Consider the following 17,217-nt stretch of genomic DNA (forward strand, 5'->3'; position numbering starts at 1 on the left):
TTTTGTATATCTTATAAACATAGTTGTAATCAAGAGACTATTCGTCTCTTGGCTTATGAGAATCTTGAACACAAGGGTGAGGGATCCCAAGGTGTGTTCAAAGGTTGTAAAGAGTTTACAAAGATAGTGAAAAATCTCAAGTGGATTGCTTGAGGAATGGATATAGGCACGAGAAGTGGCCGAACCAGGATAAAATGAGTTTGCAATTCTCTCTTTCCTTATCTCGGTTTTTTTATTGCACTTATTTTGTCTTGCATAATTGAAGAACATTATCGAATTAATTGCTTCTTCATCTTTTATATTCTGAACCTATCACAAATATTTTTAAAAAGGTATTAAAACTTGTTAATCGAATAATTCTTTAAAACTTAATTCAGCCCCCCCTCCTCTTAAGTTATTGAAGCCACTTTTTCAACACCAATGCCCAAGGTGGAAGGCATTGACAAATGCGTTAAAAGAAAAAGAGATGAAAGAAAATGAGTTGAGAGAAAATGGGAAAAAGAAAATGAAATGAGAGAAAAAGATATTTAAGAGAAAGAAATGAAAGAAAAAAATATTTGAGAAAGAGAAATAACTGAAAAAAAGAGTAAAAAAGAAAGAGCAAAAGATAAAGAGAAACATGATTGCTCTTATTTTTATTCTAACCCATTGTTCGATTGTCATAATAATCTTGTGAAAGGATTTGAAGAATTGTTCCAAAAGGTGGAAAGTAAAGCATAAAATGAATATCAACTTGAGTTTTCAAAGACACTTGATGTTGCAACCAAGTGGCATTGTCCTTTCCAATTGGTTGAAAAGATCAATGATACTGCTTATAACCTTCAGTTTCATGGTAAGTGTCAAGTCAATGTCAATTTTATGGATGTTGACTTCACTTTGTTTCATGTAGATGATGAACTCAATTTGAGGACAACTCATTTTGAAGAGGGAGGGAATGATATGATCCAACAAGGGTCCAATGACTTGAAATATCTTTTACAATGGATGAAAGACCCAATGACCAAAGTAAGACTGAAAAGAACTAAGAAGTCTTTCCAAAGCCTAGTCATGCAAGTGCCTAAACCAATAATTCTCTTATTTGTACAACTTGAAGATAAATTCAATAAACTTAAAGATAATAATTTGAATAGTACAATGAGACCAAAAGTTTATACTCATGATGTAATTATGGGATGAAGTTTATTTGGATGGATTATATAGCTTTTGATCTAAAGAACTAATTAAGGCTCATTTTCTAATTTTCCTTTCATTTTCGTATTTTATTTTCATGTAATAAGTTTAGATGGTTGTTGACATCTTTTAGGTAAGTTTCCATGTTTTAAGGCTTCTCAAGTTATTATAGTGGTTAGTGGGGTTTTATTGCTAGTAGATATTTAATATTAGTGGTAATTTAATTCTAAGGAACCCTAACCTATAAATAGTAGAAACTTTGTAGCCTTGAAGGAGATTTGAGTCTAAATAAAAGTTTGAGTTTTTTCCATTTTATGAGAGTTTCCCTTTGATTCTTGGGTAAAGAACTGAATCTGATCTTATTGATTATGGTGATCAAATCTATGACTTATCACTTACCTTCTCGCCTATTTCTTAAGTGTAACATCAATATTTTTTTAAAATGGAAACTAAACCAATTTCTAAGTCTGAAAACTTCAAGGCGATCCGTGTCATTTCCGTGTTCATATCCGTTTTATAAATACACGCGTTCTAGTAAAAATAAACTCATGCCCCTACAGTAATACAGTTCATGTATTGACCTATTGGGGGAAGAAGTCACTACATGATTCTTTTTATTAATCCTTTTCATTGAAAGGCGAAACAAAATAAACTTGGTGCCTTTTTATTAAAGACCGAACCATTTCTTTCTTATTTCCCTCTATTCTGTTTTCTATTCTCTTCCCCTCTTTCTCTTTTTTTTTTGTTTCTCTTTCCCACTTAAGTTCTATATGATAATGTTGACAACTGTATACATTTTGTTAAAGAGCTTAATATGGTCGACCTTCCGGTCTAGATGTCTTGTTTTTGGTCACTCACACAAATAGGAAAGGTTGTTGGGTTGATGATTGTGCTCGCGATACATATGTAAGTTATTCGTACATAATTATTTGTTAGTGCAATTACAACGTTTAACATAGATTTCTAACTATTTTCCTATATTGTAATTAACCAGGAAAAATACCATGAGGGTTTGCGGTCGACTCAAACACAGATGGTTGAAGCAACTGCAAGATTAGTTGAAGCAAATCAAAGGTATCCACTAATGGAGGAGCAAATGCGGTTGATGCAACAACAATTACAAATGGTTTTGGACAATCGAACTGGAGGCAACTCGACGGGTACTAGTCAAGTGAACCCTCTTTAAGCTAAGGACTTGGATGCCCAACCACTAGATGACGAGAGCCCCCAGCACGTCAACGTTAGTGTCATTAGCTGATTCCTTTTAAGTTTACTATTTAGTCTTTTTTTTTTGGTATATTGACTTTTTAGGTCCATCACTTTTGTGTAAACTATCAGATGGGTATATAACTTAGGAAGTTTAAGGAAGTTTCATTTACTTCTTTGTTATATCTAGTTTTGTGTAAATTAACTTAATAGAAGGATATATAACTTAGGAAGTTGAGTTTTTTCTTATGTCCTTTTTTGTATCAACAGATGGGTAGATACTTAGTTTTCACTACTAAAAAAGATTATTTTTTACGACGCCAGTTGTCATAGACCCGTCTTAGAAAGCATACCCGTCTTAAAATTATTTTTTTAAGGAAGTTTTCACTACTAAAAAGTTTCAACGACAATTATCATAGACCCATCTTAGAAAGCATACCAATAACATTTTTGTAAATATTGAGATTTAAAATAAAGGCATGAGTTGTTCTAGGATGGTTATTTATAAAACCGTGTTATAATATATTTGTTTGGAGGCATACAAGGAAGGGTAAAATCACCAAATTGGGTCCCTTTTACAAATTAATTACCAAAATGGGTCTGTTTCATTTTTATTTACCAAGGGGATCTGTTATTTTACTACAAAGCGCGTACCTGAGGGGCGCGTTCCACCAGAACGCGACACGTGGCGTGACTTGACAAGACGATGGGACAGAGGTGGAAGTGGTGGCCTGCCAGGCGCGACCACTAGTGGTGGCCTGCCAGGCGCGACCACTAGTGGTGGCCTGCCAGGCGCTACCAGTAGTGGTGGGGCCCCAGGTGCGACCACTAATGGTAGCCTGCCAGGCGCGTCCACTAGTGGTGGGTCCCAGGCACGTCCCTCTTCCCTATAAAACCTCTTCCCCTTCGTTTCATTTTCACACAAAAACGTTGAAGTGAACTGAGTTGAAACGTGTTGAAGCGCTTTATACCAGTTAGAAATTTTGCTCAAAACTAGTAAATATTTTTTATCTTCAATATATTATAGCGTTAATTAATATTTATTTTGTTGATGATAATAATGATTATATTTTGTAGGTGCATAAACAAATTGACACGAACTATAAAATGAAATAGTAATTTTGTTTATATTTTTTGTGTGATAATTAGTAATTTTTGGTAACTTAATAATTTAATTTTTGGTTATAATTATGTTATATTTGTTTGTTGATGACAATAATTATTTATTGTAGTAGCTTTTATGTCTAGCACATTATTATTATTATTAGTTAAGCTCATAATTATTGATGTTGTTGGTATATTTTTTTAATAGCCAAAATTTATACATAGACATTAAAAATAAATGCCGATTGTTTTGCGTCATAAGTGTGCGAAGTAGGAAATTGTTGTGACAGTAATTTAATTTATCTAGAGTAATTCTAACCGATATAAAGCGCTTTAACACGTTTTAACTCAGCTCACTTCAACGTTTTTGTGTGAAAATGAAACGGAGGGGAAGAGGTTTTATAGGGAAGAGGGACGTGCCTAGGCCCACCACTAGTGGACGCGCCTGGGTCCCACCACTACTGATAGCGCCTGGCAGGCCACCACTTCCACCCCTGTCCCATCGTCCTGTCAAGTCACGCAATTTGGTGATTTTGCCGGCAAGGAAGGGTTTTGTATAGGACCATCTTTGTTTTTAAAGGTTAGGGAAATAAAAGTAATGACTGCTCCCTATTTCTCGTCTTTTCGTAGCTATTATACTCATGAACCCTAACTCTAAACCACCAAACTGCAGCCATGGATATGTCGCAATCATTGTGGGCTCTGTTCTCGGCTTGGCGTTGCTGCTGTTGCGTGTCTGAGGCGGCGGCGGAGACAGTCAGCAAAGCCGCGAAGCCAGTGGTGGCTGCGCTGGCGGAGGCGGGGACGTCATCGTCAAAGGAGGGACGGGAATCTAGTTCGTCGTTGTCGGTGTCACCGATTCTGGCATCGTTGCTGGGGCTGAACAGGATCAAGACGAGATCGGGGCCGCTGCCGCAGGAGAGCTTCTTCGGATTCAGGGGCGAGAAAGGGACGGCGGTGCTCGGCGGCAACAACCTCTCCCGGCCGGGTGTCGGTGCCCGCGCTGGCGGTGGGAAGAAGAAGTAGGTGGGGAACCAGAGCAGGGTGGGGTTTCATGAGGATTCCGTCGGCGGTGCCGCCGCCACCGGAGGTTGGGGCGATAAGGGGAGCAATTCCGATAGCGTGTCGACGTCAGGGAGCTTGCCATCGCGGGAGCAGAGTCCGGTTGTGTTGCCGCCATCGCGGTTGCAGAACGGAGAATCATCATCGGAAGCTGCAGGTATAATTGTAACTCTGTGTATGTGCGGATTTTGTAATGATTCTGATTGTGTTGTTTTGATTGGTTTTATAATTAGTTAAGTAAAGGATCATTGATTGAATAGTTTTATTAGGATTTTGGTGGAATAGTGTTATTAAGTGCCCATAAGGGCTAAGGCCATTGCTATACTTAAGACTATATTTATATGCTTTAGAAGAATGGCTTGGTGTCATTTTGTTTTAATTAGAAGTTTAAAGAATGAGGATGAGGGGTTCTGCTGAGTGTAGTTCTTATTTCAATTTTAGTACTGTCAGAATTGGAGTTGACTAAACTGTTATTCTCGTGTTTGGCATGAGTAAAGATCTGAGGGATAAAATTGTAATTGAATTTTAGTTTATAAGTATTAAGAATTCAAAACTATTATCAGTAATGTTTTCAATAGAGCTTGGGTGGGATATGCCTTTGGTGGTGATGAGGTACTGGCTAGATGTCAATACCTTATTTCTTGTATACCTTATTTAATGATTATGTTTCACCAAGGTTGACTACAGCTTGCAGTGAATTAGGTTATTGTTCATATGAAGCAGATGAGAATCGAGAATTCTTATTCAAACCCTTTGTAAATGTATATTTTGGTGCTGCTTATATTAAATGGCTGTCAAACTTTGAGAACAAGTAAGTCACGTGTACTTCACATGATGAATGTATACAATGTATATTTTGGTGCCGAAGCGGACCCTCCTCAAAACTCTATCACAAGGTGTCAAATTAAATAAATGATGGAATGAAATGTTCCGTGGTTCTGAGTAGAATTAAATATATTGAAATCAATGCTCTCTTTTGGTTATAATTGTTTATCTGCTTAGTTTCTTTGAAGAATAACTTATTCGTAAATGGATGGAGGAAATATGTTAAATTGCATTATTAAATCTTAATAAATTTAATTAGAACGGATTGACAATATAAACTATAAATATAAATAATTAAATCGATGATGACATATGTAAAATTACAGTATTGAATCTTTTATATACCATTTTTAATGAATTTAATTATAATAATATAAAAACAATTTATTATTATGCTATATAACATAGTAATAAATCTACACAATGGGGAGGACGCTTTTTGGTCTGTCAATACCCGCCAATTCAGAACGGTCATTGTCCTCAATGACAAGGAACATGCTGGAAGAGAAGGATCGGTATCCAACGGTGCACAAGTATTGTGGATTTTGGACGCTTGAGCTGATTGATGAGAATCGAAGAGGCCAGTGTGCGGACCAGCTGTGCAAGTGGGTTTGGAAGTTGTGTATATAGGTGACGTGGCTTGTGTTTAAGTGGCTTTGAAGGGCGGTGGTGGGCTCAATACTCCAAGTTGATGTTGGGAGGCACTCAGAAGCTAAAGTAGATGTTTCTTCTTCATTTGTAGTAAGCACACTTTCTTCAGCTACGCTCTCAGAAGAGAATGGGTGGTGGTCCGACATAACATCGTAGAAGGAAGACATGGAAAACGGGATGAATGCACGCGGAATCTGGTAAGTGTAACACATACTCGACCTTTCCTTTTCTTGTGAATCTGAAATGAACCATGATAATGGCGGCATGGACTTAAAAGATTATTTTTAATAAATATGTTTTATTCTATCCTTTTGTTAATTTCTTAATTCACATGTTTAAGTTTTTATGGAAATAAATTTGAAATAATTGTTGTTATTTTGAAGATACAAAATTATAATTTATTTTATTGTTTGTTTTGTTCTCTGATGTTATTTTAAATTTTTTATCATTTAAGTATTTAATAATTTTAATTTTTACTTTATAGTAGATGGATTTAATTGTAATATACTTATCAAATAGAGGAGGGGGTTTGTGTAATGTGTCAAAATCTGCAATAAGGGTATTCATGCCAATTTAATACAAAAAAATAAAGGTTGGTACGGTGGGTATTATGTGTTGCGTACTTGCAAAAACAGGAGAGATTTTTGGTAGATTTTAGAAATACAGGGGGTCTTGTGTAAGAATTGCAAATAGAAGGGAGGTTAGAATATTTTTCTTTATTATTCAAACTTTTTTTGTCGTCTAATCATAGCATGGGGTCTAGAGTTCAAGGCATTCTAAAAGGAAATGTTAACTTTCATATTCTATTGACTATAATTGTTTTTTAAATTACAGTTTTTTCATGTGACATTATACCATTGGTTTTTCCATTAAAAATGCTATCAGAATTTGCCATCACCCACCCTATGTGGTTATCCTCTTTTGCCAATTTCTTTTCCACATTGACCCTTACCCAAGCCTCAATTCTGGCTTCCATCCCTTCTAATTTCCTCTTGATTTGCCCTCTTTTTCCTTTCTTTCCTTTTTCACTTCTTCATTTTGCAGATTGAACCAATTCCAAGTGGAAATCTGCCTCCTGGTTTTGATCCAAGTACTTGCCGCAGTGTGTGAGTGTTTGCCCAAACATTTTTTTTTTGCCTTTTACTCCTATTTTATCTCCCATTTTTTTGTTTGTTTCATGATTGTGATTGTGTGCAAGCCAAGGAAATTTGACCGTGAAGCTGATGAATGGATAGCTAGGGAGCACGCCAAGGAAATTGCTAACAACAAGGTATTCAAGTTTTTGCCAGCCATACCTACTTTTAACAAGTTATACTTTTTTTATATATAAAAGTACGTTTTAAATTTAATTTATTAATATATTCTTATATAAAAACAAATAAAATATATTACGTAGTTATATATATATATATATAATTATTTTAGTAAATTATGTGAAATTAGTATATAAATTTAAATTTTATTGCTGTTATGTACAGAGAGACATCTTATAATTATATTCTTAATTACAGGTACTAGTATAGTAATATTGTTATGTGTGAATATTTTGAAAACAAAAATTGACAATTTAATGGTAAGCAATATATTGTCTGAAATTGACAATTTTTTTTATTGGTTGTACTCCTCAAAGGCAAGAAAGAATTATATGCACTATATGTTGCTTTACTGGAATGCTGTTATTATTTTTTCTTTGTATTTTTTACCATCCTGTATTGTTTGGAACATTTTGTCACAGAACTTCTTATTGCAGTCTATGGACATTGTAGGCATCAGGGATACCGAGATACACAATTATCAGATAAACCTGAAAGGAAATGGTTCCTCTAGCATAACTCGACTAACTCCAAACACAAAAATGGGGCAAAATTCAGGCATGTAAGTCATTTGAACTACATTAAATTAAGATCAATTTGTTGGTTAAGTTTCTTTCTAATAATTGTGTAATTGTCTTATTTTACAGTGGTACTGAAGTTTGTATGTATTCTTTTGTTAGCCTTGATCTCTTACTGGCTGATATTCATACCTTTTTACAGAAGGTATGTGTTGACTTTATGGTGCTAATTTGTTGAATCTCTTTTGTTGAAAAAAATAAATTACTTTGGATACATGAAACTTTTACTATGCTGCTATTTTCAATATAAATGTGTTTGATCAAACAGAAAATTATCATTGTGCCTCAGTCATGTGATAGTCCATAGAAATTATTTTCCTTTTTTTTAGTTATCACTTCTGAGCATGTAATTAAGTCCCTTCACATATGATGTCACATTTTGTTTTGATACCTCCAGGCAAAAGCCTGAAGCATTTCTACTTGGCTCTATGGAGAATGAAATGATATCTGATGGTGTTCTTGCACAAGACATAAACCAAGCATCATCTTTTTGGCTACTACGTGAGGTTCACATTTTTCACTCCATGATTATCTTTTTTAGAAAAAAGTACTTTATCTCTTTTCAAAATTAAGCATATATCCCTGCCATGCTTTGATGTTTAGTTTTCATATTAGTGGTCTCATTACTCTTAGCTTGTTTTCTAATTTTGTAGTTAGTATTTTTACCTCTTCTGAATTCATACTTCAGTTTTTTAAAAATCAGCAAGCTTGACCAAGTTAGGTTGGCTATACACCTTGCATTTTGAATTTTTATACCAATGTCACATTGAAGTTATTGTTATCTACTTGCCCTTCTTATCCACTTGCTTGACTACTAAGGCTCTGGTGGCTGTTTCATCCCCAGAGAAGATTTTAATTCAAACTTTGTATATTGTTTCGTACTTTTACTCTTTACTTGGTATGAACTTCCTGCTAAATTGTTCATATTCTTATTTTTCATATTTATGAGCCAAGCTGATCATATTTACTCTGATTTCAGTTGTTGTCATTTGACTCTTGTGGATGCTTTTTTAGTGTAGACCCTTATTGACATGGACAAAATTAACTAAATGTTTGATCATTAATTGAACATATTGAGTGGCAGAATCAGTTATTGAGTTGTAGAATGTAAATTCATTTTGTTATTTTCATAGGAGTTATTCTTATGTTTATTGTTCAGCAATGGTTTGTCATCAGTAATTAACATTTCAGTTTAGTATGAAATTGAATTTGAGAATAGTAGAACCTTAGCACACTAAACAAATTGATCAAGTTGATAATACAATGATGAGATGCTGGATGATGGTAGCATCATGGAAGCTGAAAAGTGAAAAGCAAAAATGATAACTAGGTAGTACTTTTACATAATTGGTGTAATTGTCAAGTTTTTTTTTCTAATTTTTGTTACTTTTTGAAACTGAAGAATATTTAGGAGAGGAAAATAAAATGTTCTGTTCTAATCATAATATAATGAATAATAAAAGAAAACTGAAGAATTGGTGTACTTTTACAATTGATTTTTTAATTAATATTTTTAATATTTAATATAGAATTATTTAATATTTTAATAATATAAAAAAATAAAACATTAGTATAAAGATATTGTAATTTGGATTTAATTTGATTAAGGAAACAATAATTAAAATTAAAGAAATTAGTAAAGATTGATGGGTTGGAGCTAAATTATAACTACTCACTTTTAGATCTAATATAAGTCTTGTTTTTATAATTTTTCTGAAATTTGCAGTATTCTCACAATTTGTCAGTGTGACGATTTTTAAATTTTCAGAAATAGTTTTTAATTGTCATAAACTGCAGATTTTTTTTACCGTGAATATGATTCTTGTCTAGCACTATCTGACAAATGAACTCATTCAATTAATAGTGTTTTCTTTGAAAGGCAATTGAATTAATATTGTTGAGAAGATATTATTCAAGAAGTGGTGGCTTTGTACGAGATGCATGTCTGTGGCGTTTTTACTGGTTGAGGAAACGGAAATGGGTAATCAATTGAGGTAGGTATGATATCACTAATAGTTAGTCTCTCTGTTTCACGTGCTCGTGTTCCTATTTGGTACATGTATCCATTCAATGGAGCAACTTGTAGGGAATAATCTGTATGATTTTATTGATCGATTATGTTATTATGTTAACACTTTATTTATATTATTCATTACATGCTGTGTTAGATTCTCATTCTCGACTTGATTCTCATTATATGCTGTTGTTGATACTTGGCTCTCACAACTTCCTCTTAGTTTCTCATTCTCGACTTCCATTACTTTCTAGTGGCTTCCTCTGTTTGTATTTTAAACTCATCTATTTCCATTGCTTTGTGAATTCGTGCTACAGGGTTTCCGTTTAGGCAGTTTGGCTTCGGTAAGTTTCTAACCTTCCTCTTGTTCCTTTGACTTTTGTTCTCTTGCTTTTTATTTGCTGATATAATATAGAGAAGAGCACATTTTGATCTCTCACATGATATAAGTATATAAATATTTTAGCATGATAAGAAAAATATATAATATATTTTAGCCAAACTGAATAACAATATAATATGATTACTTTGAAATTATTCAAAAAAATAAATATCTTGTTTTCTTATCGGCATGATGAACAACTGTATAAATTGGGGGATAGCAATTAATTAATCATTAGTTATACCATGAAAAATAGTATTTTTATATTTTTACAATCTGTCTAATTGAGTTAATTAGTTAAGTTGAAGACTTGTATAAGATATGGTTAAGTTGAAAAATAGTACTTTTTGTTGAAGTGCATGAATTAATTTATAACAACATGAATAAATATCTTAAGTAATTAAATTAAATATGGGGGCCAGTTAGCAAAAGAGAATGAGGATGATGTAAGTAATTAAGTATCTTGTTTTTGATGATGACAAATGTTTTTTTCTTCTTTTTCTTAATTTGTAATGAGAAATTGTGTGTATGGCTTGATTAAAGTAGTTAAAAAAAGGGGAAAAGAAAACGGGAAGCACAAGTTAGCTTTGTTAGTTCTTGTTGATGGATGTGATTGATTGCGTGAATGGGCTAAGTACCTATTTTGAAATGAAATGATTAGGTATTGAGACAGGAGATTTAGAAAAAAAAAATGATTTGTTTCCACATATTCTAAGAGACGAGCCAGTGGCAAGGCTTTATGAGCTTGGGAAGGTACTTAATCTAAACACAGCTTTACTTTTGTCTGATAATTTTTTATTTATAATAATATTTCTATTCATAGTCAAAATAGTTCGAATGAATCTCTGTTCTTGACCTGAATGATCCAAATCCTTCCAGGAAAATGCACATAACTTCATAGTCAAAATTCACTGTGCTTATTATTCTCATTCAGTGGCTGGTGGACCATGAATTGTTTATTGTTCTTGGAAGTTAATGTTGCTTTTTGGATATAATGCTAGTGGTTATTTGGAGAGGACATTCTTGAGTCCTGCATCCATGAGGGCAATCAATCTTATTCGTAAATGAATGGAGGATGCTGGTTTGAGAACGTTAGCCTTCTAACTTGTTCAACTCTGAATAATTTTTCTGAGGACATGACAGATGCTTTTGTTGTTATTTGCAGTTGGGTGGACCAAATGGGAAATGTACATGGTCGTGTTGATGGAGCTAAAGCTTTATTGATTGGATCTCACATGGTAAGGCATTTATTCCTGCAATTTATGTAAAAACAAAATTGAAGTTTTCCTTGACAATAATGATGATCTATTTTAATGATGAATACTAGGACGGTTCTTATCTGAACCATCTTAGAAAGTGAACATTCTAAGACAATTATTAGTTAATGACCGTCTTAGAAAGTACACTTTCTAAGACAGTCGTTGGTTGAACGTCTTAGAAAGTCTTAAAAAGGGTACTTTCTAAGACAGTGGATTTTCCAAGACGGTTGTTAGCTAACGATTGTCTTAGAAAATATATTTTCTAAGACGGTATCAACTAACAACTGTCTTAGAAAGATACTCTTTCTAAGATGGTTGTCAGATGGTTGTTTTATAACCGTTGTTAAAAGTCTCATGTTTTTAACAATGTTAATTATAAAGACGATTTATAATCATTGTTGAATGCGTATTTTAACCGTCGTTACATGTCTTTTTTGCAGTAGTGTTTTGTGAAGTTATGACACTGTATATTGTCAATTTATCTAGCAAAGTTTGTTTTTGTGAAGTTATTCCTGATGCAAGATGATATTGCTTTTGAGATAATGTTTTTATTTTGTGATGATGCATGGGAGAAGTTTAGCTATGATTAAAACCATCTGATCACAATTTTGAAGAAAAAGGATGTTGATTTGGGTGTCATTTTTTTTGGATGCACTTAAAAGCCTTTTGATGTAGTTTAATAATTATTGTTCCTTAATGCTACTTATATATGCATGGGTAGATGATGTATGGGTTTTCTTTTGTCTTTATGAGAATTACACTGAAGTGATAACAGGATGTTGATTAGCTTTTCAAAGTTTTTAGTGGTAGAAAGCCTGTAAGTTTGATTAATTGTTATATCCTCATTTCACAATTATCATTTGTGCCACTACTTATGATTGTGATGCTAATTTCTATTCAAGTCTTCTTCATATCACTGTTCATCTCTTGCAACAAATGTTCAGAGTGTGATTCCTTCTCGATTAGTTAGGAAGAGTGCTTATCTGACACACCCTATATGTATATCCCTCTTTGTAAACTTTTAATTCATATGATTACATTATGGAAGCTTACTTCAGTTTTATTCCTTAGGTACATGCATAGGCTAAAATCAAAAGATCTCTCAATATGCCACAATATGATCCTACTGGGATCTTGTATAATGAAGCCGAATGCTACAAACTGAAATGATGCTTGCGCTGTGACATGGCCCAACTTTACCGATGTATACCCTTTTGCACCGATTGACCAAAACTAAAGGTTATCAGGTAATTCGATGATTAAATAATGATTCAAAGAAATTCAGATATATACTTTTGTGCCTGTAATATCTGATAGAAATTGTGCTTTCTGTGGCTAAACAAGCATATCTGGTATTAGGAAATGTTCAACAATTTGAGTGAACTGTTGCTGGACAAATTCTCCTTACATAGCCGACTGGTGGTTATTCGTGCACATTATTTAATTTGGTATGTTTAACTTGGATCACTATGATAATTTATCAGGAAATTTATGTTTCTTCTGATTTAATTTACTCTTAGGATATATATAAAGCTTTTTGTTGGTATTTATCATTGTATTTTCATTTCAGCCAATTGTAGATATCCTCATTTGTGCCATTTAGTGGAGTTTCAAGCTGAAGCTCTTGACCGATTGACAAGTGATGATCCTGGAGGAAAGGTATTTCAAGTTTATATGTTGTGCATTAAAATGAAAGAATGCACGTCAGAAGGAAAAAAAAAACTAGATTTATTTTATTCTATTATTCTTATGGGAAACAAGATCAAATTAATTAGGACCCAAACCTAAGTTTACTGCATCTTAGACTACTAGGAAAATAATTTATAATTTTCTGCAAATCCTTGTGGATTGTTTAAGCAAGAATATGATTTAATTATTCTTACTAATGTATGTAATGTTAGTACAATATATGTAAAAATAGGATTCTACAGAAATGCTTCTTTCATTCTTTTGTACAATTGGTACTCTGTTTGTGCATGGAAATAGGAAAAAACAAGAGCTCCTAATTAAAAAAAATTCAACATGGATCAAACCGACTCTAAATGAAAAATAATAAAATATATTAAAAGAGTTGGCTAAAGTGACAAAAACAAAAAACTAAAAATAAAAAATATTAAGATAAATATTGAGTCAACTTAATAGACAAACAAAAATTGAATATAAAACATTAATCACATTAAAGTTGGGAAAACCGACTCTATATGAAAAAACAATAAATTATAAAAATATTAATGGTAGTGCCAAATCATGTTCACGACAGTTGTTCTATTAGCGTAAACGACACTATAAAGCGACCACTAACAAAAATGGATGCCAACAAAATCAGCTTCCAGTATTTTAGAGTCCAAGTGGTAGACAACACAAATCCAACGCTTAAGAGTGAGTTTTCCTCTTTAAAGTCAACTTTCGGCTTATCCTAAAACGTTGTTTTCTTATTGTTATTTTGGGCAGGCTAGCGAGCTGATCTGTTGGGTCCCACTATATATATATGAGGAGGGCTGTGTAAATTTTTGTCAAAACTGAACAATAACAAAGTGATCTAATGATTCATATTTTTTGAATTATTTATGTTATGTCGAATTTAGTTTATACAAATGAGATGGGAAATAATTTTAAATTAATATAAAATTTTATATATGTGATTCATGTGAAAGAAAATTTAATCTAAAAGTGAGTTTTAAAAAAAATTATTTAATTAAAAGGTATAAAATCGTATAATGATTGTTTAGTTACATTGATGTAATTTGATCCCTCCACTATCTATCTCTCTATTTATTTATGTATAAGGTGCCCAAGGAAGGAGGGGAAAGCTTACCACCCTATATTTTATGTATGGACCAGCCCAAATTTTATATTAAATTTTATATAAGTAACAATTTTTTATTTATTTTTACATTGGTGAATAAAAAAAAAACTAATAGAATAATTTATCTACATATGTCATGATTAACTTTTTTTTCCCATTCTTAATTGTGTGTAAAATGCTGCAAAGTTGTGCTTCCAGATTGAGAGAATATAAAAAAAATAAAAATAAAATAAAATCTTGCAAAGAGATCTTAGTCTTAAGATTTGATCTTGTTAAGATCCATTATTGAAGTAGGATGTTGAATTTTCATGTGGAGATGTAGTTCTTGTAAAAGAACCATCAAGATTTGTATTTATTTTTTTAAAAAAAATTGATTTTTTACTCTCTTTCCGCAAAATTGAAAGAAATACCTAGTAATGTAACAATGGGATCTTTTATTAAAAATGATGTTAAAATATTATGAATGAAATAAGCCTAACAAACTTATTAACAAAAAAGTTAACCTAAATATTTAGGTTAAAAAAAACTAACCTAAATTTCAAATTAATAAAGCTAAGAAAAAGAAACTATAACCCAAATCTTGCCTAACATAACTTAAATTATAAAAAAAAAGGAGTAAACTTAACTAAGGTGGTTTCTCATTTTCATTATCTCTTTATGAACATTTGAATGCTTGCTTACATCAAACGTTGGACTATCTGCAGGTCTATACTCTGGATATAACTTCCCTGCCTTGAATCGTATACCACAAGCATTGCACAGAGTATTTCGCCCAAAAGGACCGGTTCTCCATTGAGGAGTTTTTATGGCGTCACAATGACTACATCTTCTCTCCCAGATCCTAGCATCCTTGTGACCACATCTTTTCTCCCAGATCTTAGCATCCCTCCCACTCTGTGTCGAATTCAGAAAATCAATTTTGCACTTGGACAATGATCGAGCCGCTATGTTTTTTGTTTTCAAGATCTTAGTTTGAGACTTCTCAGCAGCTAAATTTGACTCGTCGTCTAGCCGCGTTAATAGAGACATATGATTAGCTTGGTTATTTGACACATCAGTGAATGATTTCCTCTCCGTTTTATCCTTTTCAGGTTGTTCCAATCTTTCCTTTTCACTCTCCCAAGGGGTAGAAAACATGGAATCAATTGAATCCATGCCTTCCCAATTCATCATTCCCAAACATTCTAATGAGTCCTGAGGGACACAAAGTGGGTGTTCTAGGAACCCATAATTTGCGATAACCATGGTGTAAACAATGCTCTTATAAAGTAATACTCCTGATAGATAGATAAGGGACTAGTAACTTGTTAAAGATAATCAATATTTCATTTATATAGACACCTACGTCCAAGTATTATTCATATGCTTCACGTTAGAATATATTATTTAGTTTTGAATTTTGAATACACAATCAGTTTGTCTCATCTCTTTCTTAGTGTTTAAGATTTTATTAATCTTAACGAGGAAAGTTTTACGTATACTGAACCACTAAAATATTTACACGTCATTATTTTAATAAATTTACATTGAATCGTAGTCTCTAGAATTTTCTTGTAGCTATATGAATTCAAGTCTAAAAGTATATTTATCAAATCTCCTTAGAAAATTTTTCAGTTTTTAATGTTTTAAAGTATATATCTTTATCAAATCTCTTTGATATATTATTCTGTTTTTAATGTCTGAACGCATCCTTATCAAATATTTTTTATATGTATTATTCAGTTTTTAGTTTTTGATAAACATTAAGATGCATTGTTTTTTCTTCTTATGCATCCATTCTCTACGTAGATGATATTTTATTTTAATCTTTCTTTTAAATTATTTTACTCAAACCAAAACAATAAACTAACAAGAACTCAGTTTGTTGATAAGAAGATGATGAGCTTTTATCATAATCCAATGTTTTATCCACACAAAACTTGATTAGCTTTGAGACAATTATTTTCTCCTTTTTTATAAAGTCTGCATTTAATTTAATTTTTAAAAAGTATGAATTTTTTTTAAGAAAATGTAATTTTACTAAATTATACCTTGTTTATATGTTGATACTTTTCTTAAAAATATATATAAAAAACTATATAAAGTTTTTAAATTATATGAATAATAATTATTTAATTTTTAATATGTTGGTTAATAATATGATTTAAATTTACGTAAATTTACATCACCATCACCAGGGCAGTGGGCACCAAAAACAATTGCCAGCGAGAGGACGAGTAGATTGTTGGTCAACCGCTAGCAAAATGACAAATGTAATCGTTGGACTTGGAAGATAATTGGGCCATGAGTAGATTAGGTCAAAAGAAAGGCCCATTAATTGGAATTTGAAAACCTAGGTGATAATTGTGAAATTTGAGTTTAATTGAAGTCAATTTTGATTAAAAATGATTAGAATTTTTCTATTTTACTATTGTTTTAATAGAATAATGAGGATTGGGCTAGAACTGTTAAAGAAGCCCAAAGGCACGCTTAGTGTGATTTCACGCTATGTGCGTGATCATCGCCATACCCACTAAACCTAGAAGGGTGTACTTAGTGCGATGTTACGTGAATTTTAAGCTACCTTAGGCCTTTTAAGCCTATTAAAAGAGTAGGAAGCAAAGGAGAAAGACACCGAAATTCAGAACTCTCTGTTGAATACATCCAAAGTCTGAGCATTTCTAATAGGGAAACCCTCCATCTTTAGCCATTTTCCCCTTCTCCATCATTAGCCATCCCTCTTCTTCATCCATCCCCATCAACCCCTAAAATGTAAAGCCTCTCATGGCGGCCATGAGGGGCTAAACCCCATTGTTGGGAGCCTAACAGCCAATGCCCTTGTAATGTAATTTTTCCTTACTATGTATT

At 32.6% G+C, this 17,217-nt stretch overlaps 2 protein-coding genes across 4 annotated transcripts; one reads left to right on the forward strand and one right to left on the reverse strand.

The window, feature by feature from the left end:
* The first annotated feature begins 4,561 nt into the window (after positions 1-4,561).
* LOC114412791 (D-2-hydroxyglutarate dehydrogenase, mitochondrial-like) lies at positions 4,562-11,514 on the forward strand. Of its 3 annotated transcripts, XM_028376838.1 has the most exons (8): positions 4,562-4,699; positions 5,776-6,215; positions 7,063-7,288; positions 7,754-7,889; positions 7,979-8,054; positions 8,307-8,415; positions 9,789-11,396; positions 11,471-11,514. In XM_028376838.1, the coding sequence occupies exons 3-7, from the start codon at positions 7,196-7,198 to the stop codon at positions 9,900-9,902; spliced, it is 528 nt and encodes a 175-aa protein (XP_028232639.1). In that variant the 5' UTR covers positions 4,562-4,699; positions 5,776-6,215; positions 7,063-7,195; the 3' UTR covers positions 9,903-11,396; positions 11,471-11,514. The 3 variants fall into 3 exon arrangements, with proteins under 3 accessions (XP_028232639.1, XP_028232655.1, XP_028232648.1); XM_028376854.1 differs by lacking the exons at positions 9,789-11,396; positions 11,471-11,514 and having other exon boundaries at positions 7,754-7,893; positions 8,307-9,767; XM_028376847.1 differs by lacking the exons at positions 9,789-11,396; positions 11,471-11,514 and having other exon boundaries at positions 7,754-7,893; positions 8,052-8,054; positions 8,307-9,767.
* Positions 11,515-14,991: 3,477 nt separating this feature from the next.
* On the reverse strand, positions 14,992-15,615 carry LOC114409892 (GATA transcription factor 9-like). Its single transcript, XM_028373589.1, has one exon. The coding sequence runs from the start codon at positions 15,613-15,615 to the stop codon at positions 14,992-14,994; it is 624 nt and encodes a 207-aa protein (XP_028229390.1).
* Positions 15,616-17,217: the final 1,602 nt, after the last annotated feature.

The sequence above is a fragment of the Glycine soja genome, chromosome 1, assembly GCF_004193775.1.
Source record: "Glycine soja cultivar W05 chromosome 1, ASM419377v2, whole genome shotgun sequence".
NCBI classification, from domain to species: Eukaryota; Viridiplantae; Streptophyta; class Magnoliopsida; order Fabales; family Fabaceae; genus Glycine; species Glycine soja.